Here is a 13480-nt window from a genome sequence, read left to right on the forward strand (position 1 = left end):
TTTTAACGAAATGGCTAAAATGTTGATCACTACACCACACACAATATTTTATATGCCAATCACAAACAGTTAACAATAACAACATTTTAGTTTTTTTTAACGAAATGGCTAAAATGTTGATCACTACACCACACACAATATTTCATATGCCAATCACAAACAGTTAACAATAATAATATTTTAGTTTTTTCAAGCTTAATGGCTAAAATGTTGATCACTACACCACACACAATATTTCATATGCAAATCACAAAAAGTTAACAATAACAACATTTTAGTTTTTTAAACATAATGGCTAAAATGTTGGTCACTACACCACACACAATGTCTTATATGCCAATCACAAACAGTTAACAAAAACAACATTTTAGTCTTTTTTTTCAAACAAGAATTTTAGAGAATCAACTTTCAAAGCAAGACAACGTGGAGTGCAAGATGGGTGTCCGCAGTACACTTCAGTCGGCAGTCACACAACAGTCTCATTCTCAGGCTGATTCTCAGGCTGATTCGCAGGCTGATTCTCAGTCCGATTCGCAAGCTGATTCGCATTCCGGAGCAACCTTTTGTTGGGAACACAAAGGGAAAACACAGCAATTACTTGCAAGCATTTAGGACACTTAACATTGAGCAGATAGAGGCCGATTTAAAGCTAGAAGTGTACAGCAAATAGTTTTCGGCTCGCATAGAGACAAGGCTATTTCACTGAAAATGTGTGTTTGTATGTGTGTATGTGTGTGTGTGTATGTATGTGTGAATGTGTGTGTGTGTGTTGTGTTGTGTGTGTGTGTGTGTGTGTGTGTGTGTGTGTGTGTGTGTGTGTGTGTGTGTGTTGTTGTGTGTGTGTGTGTGTGTGTGTGTGTGTGTGTGTGTGTGTGTGTGTGTGTGTGTGTGTGTGTGTGTGTGTTCACACCGCAGGTTCAAAGGAATACAACCATTACCTCTCCAAGTCTTCATCAGTAAGGATCATCATAGTGGACGTGGTGCTCCCTGGCCATGGTGCCTTTTTCTTACGAACTTTGTAGGCATTGTCAATTCTTTCACGGAGACGCTGTTGGTAAGCAAGAAACACGAAATAACACTGTTTATGTCATTATATCATCTTCAAAATGTTGACAAAGAAATCTTGAACTTGATAAGAGTGTTTTGTTGATGAAGTCCATGGATCACTGACAAGTATAAGGAGGTCTAATCGATGCAAAGCCTTACCTTGAACTTCTCTTGCATCTCTCGCAGCTTTCCGTCCTTCTCCTTCTTCTAGTATAGTGTAGGAGTGTTTTCATGCAATCAACAGTCATTATGGCATACATTCTTACACACACACCCAAAATTATCATTCATAGCACTTCTAAACATCTTGTTTACATGCATGTCTTTTGAATTTGTAACATTTCCAAATCAAGGAAAATATCGATATTATACTTAGAAATACAAACATATATATATATATATATATATATATATATATATATATATATATATATATATATATATATATGTTATAAATATAAAGTATATTCATCACATCAAAGAAAATTAATGTACTTGAAAATACGTAAATCTACTCTTCTTGAATGTGTAGCTTTCTGTACTCGCACCTTTCTCCTCATGAAGATCCCAAAGCCCAGGTGTGACGAGATGACTCCAGCCCCAAGCACGCCCACACAGACCTTGTCAAACAGACAGGCGCTGTAATGGCTGCCACAGTCCCTGATGACCGAGGTCACAGCGTTGAGCGCTGCCACGACGCACTGGAAGATGATCCACCCCAGAACGTACTTGTCCTAAGAAGTGAGAAAGATTAAGATAGTAGTATTACCAAAATCCTAATAATGTACTTGCCCTACGAGTGAATAGATATCCACTTGTAGGCAATTGTGAACTACATTTGCCCGTCAGAAATATCGGCACTAGAGAGAAACTTTTTACCAAGGAACTTGTTTGTTTGTTAAGAAGTGCTGAGAATTATAATTTGGGATGGGTGGGTGGGTGTGAGAATTGTATACCATATGAAATGACTGTTGATTGCATGAACATGTTACACTTCCTACACTATACTAGAAGAAAGAAAAGGAGGGAAAGCTCGAAAGATGCAAGAGAAGCTCGAGGTAAGGCTTTGCCAAGGAACTGAGTCATACATGATGACTGTGCTTCATACAAATGATCACGAGTTATACTTATACATGTACCAGGTATCATTACCTTCGTCAGAAGGTTATGTGTTTAGGGACACCATACGTAGGGGTTGCTGAATTTTTTATACATTAGGATGTGGTGCTTGCATCTTTATGATATTTGGTAGGTAGGATGAGGTTGGGGAAAGAGACGTTAAAGTCAATTTGGGGGTATTCTAGCAGTTTAATAAGGTACTGCAGTGGGGTACATGGGTATGATATCTCATGTTATTAAGATGCCATGATCTTGTTTTTTGAGTGGGACATAGATGGTAGGGCAGTAAGTATCTGGCACGGTTTTCAAAGAAAGAGCTGTTTTTGTTTAGCTGCTGTGATCATTTTTATGAAAGAAAGTGACTAGACGGGATAACTTTTGAAGTTGTGTTTTTTTTTTACATTTTTTTGTAGGTAGCTTGTTGTGAGGAGAAGTTCGAATTTGGTATTGCAGTGACACTTTTAGTTTTGACATTTAGCTAGCTTCGAATGTGGATCAAGGTACTTCAACAGATGTACGTGGGCAATAGATACTGATTTATGTATTGGGACTTACGTTCCCAGTGCGAGCATTACAACTCGAGCATTAACAGTGGACTACGGCTTAATTAATATCGTCCTGTCCCCGAAAGATCTTGTTGTAAATATCTATCGAGCCAAAGTGCTTAATCTGTCGATTCACACGAGATTGCAACTTTTATCAATGACCCTACTATGACACTTGAAACTTTATTCGAATTACTAATGTTATTGTAAACAAGCATCGAAATTCAACCTAGTACATCACTGCTTCCAGTCATGCTGTTGCTGACAGAAATAAACCAATAAACAAAAACAAAAAAACACAAAGCTTGGCTCACCAAGAGTGAGGACTACAACTTGCCCAATACAGTATTATTTCAAAAGTTTGTTTACCATACGCTTCTACTGGAAAACGTAGTTATAATAACTCACCAGCAAAGTCAAGTACGGGACAGTGGGGAGATACTGGGACACCACCAGCTTGAAAGCCACTGTGGTGAGCAGCAGAGTGAAGGTGTTGGTCAGGCGTCTGTCAAGATCTTCAATCGAGACGGAGAAGACCGTGAAGGAGACGAGCATGATTAGGAACTGTGGGGGAAACAACATTAGAGGTGACAGTCGTTACCCATAATGCTTTGTGGTAATTTCAGTCCCAGTCCCACCAACAATGAATGAGCACTGAGAATGTCTGGTAAATATTGGGTATTGGAGACGCAGGAGAATTTCACAATTTCATTGTTTATATAAATCCCCTCAGAGGCACTGACTGCAATATGTGAATGACCATCAAGTAATTTTAATTTTATTACACAAGGAGTTGGCCCTTGTCTCCTTGTGAGGAAAAGGTACCAGCCAATCACGCTGCCTCTAGAGCATAAGCAGCAATATCATTGGCTGATGACAGCTCGCCAGTGATGATGCAGTGCCAGGCAATCTCCAAACAGTTCATTCGGTGGCTGCAAAGACAGTACTAAATTTGCCAGCCAGTATCCATTTGGCAGACCATGGAAACTGTCAAATGGATATATCCTGACGAATTTGTTACTGTCTTTGCAGCCACCGAATGAACTGCTTGGAGATTAGTGCCAGGGCCCTTGCCTGATTCAAACAAGCGACAGGCCTGACATGAAAGGATGGGTGCTGGGTGCTACCATGCTCCTCATACATGACGTGACATACACAAAGTTTTTACACTTACCAAGATGAACGCGGTGTTCCATATGTAGAAAGCTGTCTTCCTCTGCACATGTGCTGTGATGTTGTACACGGGGTACTTGCCGAAGGTTTCGGACTGAAGGTTAGTTTTGGTGCCATGTTCGCACTCCAGATACTTACTCACTGTCCACTGGTCACTATCTGAGGAACGGGGTTGTTGGGGACGATAATCATTATGATGAAATTCCCTCTTCTCAAAATGATATACTGGTGTATGATGATTACGATCTGTATCGTACTGGTGTATGATGATTACGATCTGTATCGTACTGGTGTATGATGATTACGATCTGTATCGTACTGGTGTATGATGATTACGATCTGTATCGTACTGGTGTATGATGATTACGATCTGTATCGTACTGGTGTATGATGATTACGATCTGTATCGTGCCTCAAAGATTCGTAGGCACGCGGCGTGGCGGCAGATCCTGGCTATATCACTGTAATACTGAACTACCAGACGAGTGTCAAACCTAGGCTGTTTTACACACAACCTTTCTCTGCCAGTGTGTATTCTATCATGCCAATGCATCTTTGCAGCTTGATGCTGTTATTTGTATTAGCTGCTGGTAGTAAATGAAAATTCTTTGATTGCACTTTGCACTTTTGTTGTATAAAGTTATGGCATAAAAATTACATGTGACAACGACTACGGCAAATATGGCCACGCCATTACCTGCAAAGTCGTCTTCATTAATGGTGTCATTGGACCCGTAGTTCTTTCTCAGGTCCACATACTTGATCGACCATCCTGACATCAGTTGGGTAGTCAGTTTCTGGAACATTATTAATTATTTCATTTCAATTATTTCATTTAAAATTCATTGTGCTTAGTCAAGTGGTTAGCGGCCTTGCCCCTGGAATAAATTAGATTGTAAATACTGCACATAGCGTCTGTCTTCCTTGTTACGACCATGGAAAACAAGTTTGAGATCACTTTATTTTGTCTGGAATTCTAAACGTATTTTGCAAGTCTGTACACAGACCGCCTGATGCTGGCACATCGCGGACTTAACAGAAAATTAAAGAAGCAAAAGTGAGCAAAATTGATTTAATGGGAAAAAAGTATTCTGTGATGGACCCAAATGCTCACCATAGCTAGAAGCCATAAAATCAACATTTTAGGTCTGGTTAACATCTCAAACTTGTAGATCCATTACTAAGATCCATTGGCTTGTATGCTGTAGACAAAATGTTCAATACAAGCCAGGGGCATTAAACTTTAACCATAGACCACACAGAGCTGTGAACATACCTGGTGGTCAAACGGCAAGTCGGTGAGGTCCATGTTAGCCTTGAACGTTGCCCAGACTTTCCTGAATTGGTGCACGATGGGCACGTTCTCTCCAACTACCGGGATCAGGTTCCGTCTGGTCATGGTCTCAACGGTCGTCGTGTTCCGCAGCACGATCCTCGGGTCCCACGTCCTGTCCCAGTCTACATCCTGAAACGTAACAAGTCACGTTTGGCACCGTATTCTCCTCGCCATATACTAGTAGCCCCACCAGGTATATTGCTGCCTTCAGGATGGCAATTGCAAGGACATCACAACCTTAACCAGGTATTTTTTTGTTTGTTTTAAAGTAGATGTAATAATATTCCAGTTTGCATTGATCACGCGAACTGAAAATTTAGAATACTAAATTTAGACCCTAGACCGGGCTTCGACCCACCCTCAGAACTCGCGAACGGTATGCCGATGACCACCAAATTTTCAGACGATGGTGTACAAGTAAAAATCTATCATAAGTACAATCTTTTTGTCGTTATGACGTAATATGTTGTAATTATGACGTCATTAATGTGATTTTCTTGGCCAAAACCGTTTAGATAGGTCATTCCCTGAAAACTAAATGGTATACAACATAACATTCCCAAAAGTGTAAATGAAAGAATATTAGGCTGTACTAACTCTTATGTTGCTCATAGCAACACCGGTGACGTCAGAAAATGACGTCATGCATATTTAAGCTATCCGCCATCTTGGATCATCAATCTTGAATTTTCAAAAATTGTTTTTTTTTCAGGATAAAGCCTAAAATACATTGTAAACAGACTAAAGACATCATTATGAACCTGTTTTTTAAAAAGAAATGGAAATATTGATGAAATTTTAAGGAAAAACCTGTATATACCTGTTTTAATAATATGGTCAGCCATCTTGGATTTTTGCCAATAACATCATCAAATTAAATTTTGTATTTTTAATAATAAAATTTACATAAGATTATATTGGATGTTATTGATATTAGACACCATGTGTAACTTGTCAAAAAACCCATAAAATTCTATTGTTTAAACGAAAACTACTAAATTTAGCAAAAAATGCCTGTCAAAAACCCGTTGCCATGGCAACACAAAAAAATTATTATCTTATTCCAATGATACAGAATTGTTGCCAACAGTATTCTAGGAAAAGTCACCAAGTTTGGCCGTTCTATCCGTAGCCGTTCAGGCGCTATGTGACATCAAAGATTGCGCGGGCACTTTTAGCTCCCACCCCCACCCCCCACCGCCAACACCGCCACCCACCCCCCGTCTAGATAGGGTTATATATTTGAGCGCAAGTTGACAAGAAATCAATTTTCACTCCGTCCTCTTTATCTAAAAAAATCTGTATGACTCAGCTTTATTTTCTTTTTAAATTGAGATGCATGCTCTTATAATTACCTCTCTCCTTTCAATCCCCCTGAGCTCCGGGTCCTTGTAGAAAATTTCATACCAGAGTTCTGCTGAGAACTCCTGTTTGACTGTGTCCAGATCCCTCAGGGAGAACAGGGTTGGGGTGATCAGTACTCGGATCTGGCGAGGCAGAGGTAGGAAAATATTTAAATCATTTGATCTTGAAGCATTATTAGCCTTACTCCAGCTCAATGATTGGGCAGATATAGACCGATCTTTTGGTCTTTTCAAACCAGCATTTCATAGTATATTATACCATTATGGCGATTCAAATTTTCAGCAAATGAGTGCGATTCCGGCAATGTACAGGAGCCAAAATATGACGCCCTACTAGTGTGTTTACAAGCTTGAAACACAGTTGTCAGCCATGTTTGTTTATTTTCTGGTAGTTTGTAGTGGCACCACAGAGTGCACCTCGTGTATCCTGTGGTTTGGGGCCAACCATAAATGTCAGAAATGTGAGATGAAAGGTAACCTTTGCAAAGCAAATGCACAATGTTTACCTTCGCATATGGCCTGCTCTTTTAATTCTTACTCAAACCATGGACATAGATTTTTTCTACCTCCATGCTCGAACACATCCCTCCTGCTATAAATTGCAACATGATGTAGCGCAACACTAGTTACCATGGTGACAGACGTCTGGTTCAGGTCATTGACCTTGTTTGTTTGGAGTAGAAACTGAGCAAAAACAATATGTCTTCCTTCTGCGTAAGCAATAATAATAAAAATTCACCTGCTGGTTTCGGTTACTATGCCATTTTTGTTGGCCCTCCAGGTTACTGTTGGTGCGGTTCAGCTCACTACTGATGTGCTTCAGCTCAGCAAGCATAGCGTCCTGCCATTGGGCCTCAACACCCTGGGAGGACTCCATCCTCTGAAAAAATACAGATTATCAAGCCTCCTGTGTCAACTCTGAAGGAATGACAAAAAAATACGCTGCAGTGAAACTACTGAAAAGCCAAGTGATGAGAATCCTTCATTACCCTGAGTGACCAACATTTACAATGTAAAATAGGAGGACTGATGCCACATTGTGGACATTGAGAAAAAGGACAACAATCGCAATCCGAACAACATACACAAAAATCCTTTGTTTCACCAGCGATCACCAGATCGGAGACCTCGTACCTGAACCATTGACGAAGGTTCGGGATCACTGAAGTCTAGTTGGTTTTGGAAACAGCGTTTTGGTGGTCTCCACTACCCATATTACATATATTGTAGCTTGAAGGTCTTTGGCAGAGTTTCATGTTACAATTTCCTTGTAGATGGTTTCATTCATATGGTAATGTCTTTGACATCAACACCCTACCGTGGAACGAACCGACGTGACACCCAGCGTAAAGCTTGTTAATCTGTCAAAAGCGAAAGATTCTGGTGAACAGGCACAGACTGTCATTAACCCCCGACTAACTAGATCTGTACACTCGGTCGCATGCAGTACTCTACAAAACACAGTAAATCAACCCCGGCGGCAAGCCAACTCGCGGGCTCGGCCCACCAAGCTGAGACTGGGCAAACCCACGATAGACTGGTTACCACAACTGTCTGAAACAAAACACATTAAGTTGGAGCGGCCAAACCACCATGAACGTTACAAGATTTACAGTATTCCTAAACGTTTAAAAAAATGGTTTCACTCGTCTCAATGACTCAAAAGCACCCCAACCCCTCCCCACTGGCTGAACTGGACTGGACGTCAGGTAGTAGGGATAGCCCGTGTAAGGAAAGATGTGCATCATAAGTGTTTATAGTACATCAATGTATTTAGAATGCAGCGTATTATTCCTCAAAGTCGAAAACGTACCTTGTATCCTGTTTTAATGGTCCGACTTCAAGTTCATCACTTAACTGAGGAGAATTCACGTTTTGTGGGTGGTCACCGTTTCAAGGTCGCCTATACAAGGGGTGCAACTTGATTCCTTTCAAAAGCACCATCAACAGAACCACCAGATCCCAGAGAACATTTGTAATCAGAGCTATAACTATCTGGAATACTCTCCCTAGCGAAACTCGAACAACCCGCTCCATCAGCTCCTTTAAAAAGAAACTATGGACAATACTTGATAAATACTTGATGACAACTACTTAGTAAATAGTTCAATAGAATAATATTGTATTGACAATGTAAATATAGTGCACAACATCTGTTATGTAATAGTATATTAATCTGACATATAAATGTAATTGTAGTAAACGCACGACGACCAGGCCGGATATTCTAGCTTGTTAACGTTTGGCCACAACATCTGTTATGTAGTAGTACCGGTAGTATGTCTATCTCAATTGTAACTGACTTAACTGTTAACTGTTCCGAATTGTTTATGTTCTTGTTGTGAGGGCTAGCCCTTTATAATAGCCTCCGGCTAGTTGGGCAGTCCTGGCTGCATACATGTACATATGTGTTATCAGCCCAATAAATCAAATCAAATCAAATCAAATCAAACAATCAATTGTAGTATATATTACACATGTACGCCACCGCGTGCACGTTTAGAGACGGTGGCAATGATGAGTTATTGAAGGTACATACAGGGCTGTGATGGTCCAAATTACATACATTGTAGTTTAAAAGTCTTTGGCAGATTCTTGAAGGTCAAGACGAGCCAGGTCAGGAAATTCTGATCTTCTATTGTTTGTGGGGTCTCACTTATGCAAACGTAGGTGTTCATTTGCATAATCGTTATCTATGGATATTTCTCATCTGAGTTACAGGCAGTGTAAGAAGTCTGGGCCCAACATCTTTTTTTTTTCTAATGGAGTCCCCCATCCCCTTCCCACCCCTGGCCCATCAGACGCAACAGATATTAGTATTGTTATATTGTTATGTTGTTACATACTTGCCGAAAATAGAATTGTTCAAACATATTATGACATCCAAGCGCTATGATATAATTGCAAAACTATGTAAATTTGTTCATACATGTTTCAAAAAGAGAGAAGAGATCCTGTAGTTAGATCCTATAGATAGAGAAATAGCATACGAGTGTAACAATTGCTTCTTCTATTCTTGTTACCAAGTTATTTAACTTAAGTGCATTTGGACCGTGTAGGGCGTGAACATGCAATAAAGTTCATTGTCATTGTCATTGTTATCAAGCTTCTAGACAAGGGACTAGAAAACAACACATAACCCAACATCTGCTTGAAGAAAACCAAATTAACTCAGACCTACAAAAGCCTGTTCCAAATACTACATGACCTATAAAAAATTGCTACGGTGTAGGAAAAAAACGACTGCCATCATCTCGCACATACTAGCAGACGATATGCATAACTACTTACTGGTGCAGGAAATTAAAGCGCGTGTACAGTGTATGTACAGCTGCGCACGCACGGAGACAGTGATCTCCTTCACGGAGTGATACTTACTGAAAGGCGCTGTGTTGAAAGTAGTTTGGAAGATGAAGAAGAAAGGAGAAAGAAGTTAACTGATAAAACAGCAACCATCGAAAACCGTGCAAACTGATCTCGTGGTCCCTTTAACCATACCGAATTTCACGATTTTTAATGATGTATCAAATGCAAGAACGCCGCCGGGAGTGCTCGCAGTAAAAAGGTAACGTTAATGCCTCAAAGAAAGAATCTACCACTCCTAACAAATTTTGGTAACGTTTAGTACATAAAAACTCAGGTGTATGGACGGACACCCAAACTGATCAACTCCAATGTAGTAACGTTAGAATATCGTTATCTGACAACTGTTGACACTACATGAGTAACCAGGACTCAAATCTGACCTGCGATCTCGTTCCCAGGTTCCCAGGACGCCGTATCAGTAGCTCCTTTGTTGTGATACAGTCTTCGGGCGACTGTGCCAAAAGTTGGGCATTTTTAAGGTTTTCCTGTTTAACAGAATATTCAGCAAACATGCGGTGACGTTGTCAGGTATGCGTCAGGTATTGTTTGTAAGTAATAATGCCTGAAAAGACGTGATTTTTGGTTAAATTTGATCGGCCCACATTTGGGGACACATAATGCATTTTTGAGCATTTTCGTGATTTTTGACCTTGGTAGTATTTTTAGACCTTAAGTCTATATCTAGATTTTACTAACAGTTATGTGTATTTTCTTTTAATTCTGTATGAAGATGTTTTTATCAGACTTGCTTTTGAAAGCGAAAAATATCTGAATCGTGATGAATTTCATGTATGACCTTTGACCTAAATGAAAATGTCCATTTTATAAAAATGGACATTTTATAAGAATGCATGGACATTTTATAGAAAAGGGCATTTTATAAAAATGGACATTTTATATTAAAAAATCCAGGTCATTTTATAGAAAAGGGCATTTTATAAAAATCATCAGCAGTGATCAGGACTGCCCTGTGAGGACTGTGATTTTATAAGAATTTTATAGAAAAGGGCATTTTATAAAAATTGACTTTTTATTATATTGTATTTCATAATAATTATTACCATAACAAATTTGAACATGTAGGTGTACATTAGTTTGATATATCATAAAGAATGGATGAATGATCTTCGCAGGTACACATCCGTGTCCATAATATCACCAGGGTCCATAATATAGCCACCTTGAGAAATAGTGTGCTTTAGGATATTTTTACTGCAACATACTTTTGGTATGCACTGCACACCTCAAATATACATACCTAGGGTATGTTGCAGTAAAAATATCTTTAAGCACACTTTTTTTTTCAAGGTGGCGATATTATGGACCCTGGTGATATTATGGACACGGATGTGTACCTCATCTGAGGGCTCATCCTCCCATGGCAGGGGCAGCGGCTCCGAATTCCTTCTCCACCCCTTACCCCTGCCGAATAACATGGCATCTTCTACTCTGCGACCCGATTCCAGGGACACGCTCTCAGCCAATCACGTATCACAGAGAAAATCTTCAACGCACTTTACATTAATATTTATGAGATGCGCTAGCTATCGGAACCAATCATGTCGGCTATTCAGTGACAAATAAAAACAAACATGGCGTCGTCTCGGGAAGAGAACTTTTGCGATGCAGGCCGCTGCGGGCGTCGGCGGGGCGCTAGCGTGTGCTGGAGGCTGCGCGCGGATCCCGCCGAGCACGGGGAAGGTGTTAACTCGGTGACTTTGCCCCGCACGGCCTCCCCAACGCGTTAACGGGCTCGTCACCGGTTGCGGATTGCGCCACCCGGCGGAATTCGTCGGGATTGCACCTCCGGGAGGGAGTGTCCGCCCAACAGGTCCCAGCATGCTTCATTCTTACGTTCGGGTTACTTGCTTGGCAGCACGCAAAATAAGAGAGCCAAGAATTTTGCATTTTAAACAACATCCTTCAGTCATCCTTCATTCAGCTGAGTCAGAAAGTGCATGCAAGAATGTGGGGCGCAGGGAAGAGGAAGTCGAGAAGGCCGGCGAGATTCGTAGACTACTATACAGAAGGTTTAGATGAACAACAGCGGGACGACGTTCGGCCGAGGTCAACCTCGACCCCGAGATTCCCAGTTCCAAAACCGAGAGAGGCAAGGCGAGAAGTAGACGTGGACGAAGTGGAGGAAGAGATAAGGGAGGCTACAAGGGAAATAGAGGCCTTGAAGGTGGATTTACAGCGGATGGAAAGGTCAGTGCTTGAAGTTCAAGAAGGTCAACAACAAAATGGCGAACAAAAAACCCGCCATTCGCGTGACGTCACGGCTGCGAAGTCTCGCGAGAACTCGCCTACTCTCGGGCGCCATCTTGGGGACGGCAGGCGCGAGCCTCCAACACGAATCTCGGCCAACGAACTACGCCAGTTCACTCGGATGAAGCAAGACCTACATACCAGGGCAACCTCGTCCCCGCCACCGTCTCGCGGACGTAGCAAGAAAGCGGCAGCCAGCGCGCGGAGCTCGAGCTCGTCTTCCGAATCATCGACCTCACGCTCGAGCTCAAGTGATCACTCCAGAGCCTCCAGAGGTAGGTCGAGTTCTTCACGGTCCAAAGGGGCGAAGTTGAAGAGGCGGGTATTGAGGAAGTGTACGGATCAGGTGAAGAGGAAAGTCTTGTTTCCGCAGGAGAGATTGCCTAACACAAAGAACGGTGGCAAAAGTTATTATGATCTGGAATGGCATGAGTGTATTGCCGGTTCACTAGATATCATTCTATCGCACAAGGTGAACTCTATAGAAAGCAAGCAGAGGCTCAAGCTCATGCGTTTCATGATGTTCGAAGTAGCAGAATTCGGTTACCAAGCCGTGCTTCACTTCAATGCTGTAGTGCTCATGCAGATCGAGCAGGGCGAGCTGGATTGGGGGGACAGGCACTTCATGAAGAAGGTACAAAACTTGAAGTCTGTTCACCTACGCAAGGGAGACGTCCCTCATAGGGATGCTAGCAAGGCCGCCAAGAAAACAGACCTACAGCTGTGTTATGCTTACAACAAAGGCGAATGCCAGGCTACTGTGGAAGACAACAGGGCTCATTCCAGCAGGAACGGTAAGGTATACCACTTCTGCAGACCTTGCGCAACTATGCGTCCTGCGATGGGATACCAGAAGCACAGCGCAACAACTTGCCCTTACAAAGACCCGGAGTTCAGGGCGAAGAACCCAACACAGAAGTCAGCGTGACTACTAGATGCAGAGAACACATATGTAGAGTATGATGGAGGAAGGTCTGTAGGTAACGATTTTCGGACGTTTATTAAAGTAGAACTAGGCAAGCATGCAATCACCACTCATGATACTCTCTTAGAAGACAACACAGGAACACTTCAAGAACATAGTGGGGGGTGTGGCTTTACTTCAGTCTCAGGTAGTGAAGCCACGACCTTCACGACTTATGACACGCCAACGATGCACATGGATTATGCCAATCCTACTACTAGCGCTGGTACGAGGTGCACTCTTGACACTACAGCTCGCCCGTGCTGCGGGCTGTCATCCACGTGTCAGGTCAGGACCT

At 41.7% G+C, this 13480-nt stretch overlaps 2 protein-coding genes across 2 annotated transcripts in view; one reads left to right on the forward strand and one right to left on the reverse strand.

Moving 5' to 3' along the window:
• Positions 1-934: 934 nt before the first annotated feature.
• LOC109470088 (neuronal acetylcholine receptor subunit alpha-9-I-like) lies at positions 935-7768 on the reverse strand. Its single transcript, XM_019768867.1, has 10 exons — positions 7719-7768; positions 7324-7464; positions 6576-6707; positions 5161-5349; positions 4582-4681; positions 3886-4043; positions 3120-3275; positions 1596-1781; positions 1207-1254; positions 935-1048 (listed from the first exon to the last, which is right to left on the reverse strand). The coding sequence occupies exons 1-10, from the start codon at positions 7725-7727 to the stop codon at positions 935-937; spliced, it is 1233 nt and encodes a 410-aa protein (XP_019624426.1). The 5' UTR covers positions 7728-7768.
• Positions 7769-11716: 3948 nt separating this feature from the next.
• Positions 11717-13480, forward strand: part of LOC109470089 — a 4472-nt gene continuing 2708 nt past the window's right edge. Inside the window, exon 1 of the mRNA XM_019768868.1 lies at positions 11717-12493. Within this exon, the coding sequence (XP_019624427.1) occupies positions 11917-12493 (577 nt within the window). The 5' untranslated portion in view covers positions 11717-11916. The remainder of the gene's footprint in view (positions 12494-13480) is intronic.

Source organism: Branchiostoma belcheri, unplaced genomic scaffold, assembly GCF_001625305.1.
Source record: "Branchiostoma belcheri isolate BF01 breed outbred unplaced genomic scaffold, Haploidv18h27 scaffold22, whole genome shotgun sequence".
NCBI lineage: Eukaryota > Metazoa > Chordata > Leptocardii > Amphioxiformes > Branchiostomatidae > Branchiostoma > Branchiostoma belcheri.

Bases quoted from the DNA above. Each gene is read 5' to 3' on its own strand.
- LOC109470088 (XM_019768867.1), bottom strand. The intron at 1,782-3,119 runs GTGAGTTATTAT...CTCACTTCTTAG, and splicing joins TCCCGTACTTGACTTTGCTG to GACAAGTACGTTCTGGGGTG. The intron at 1,049-1,206 runs GTAAGGCTTTGC...GCTTACCAACAG, and splicing joins AGATGCAAGAGAAGTTCAAG to CGTCTCCGTGAAAGAATTGA.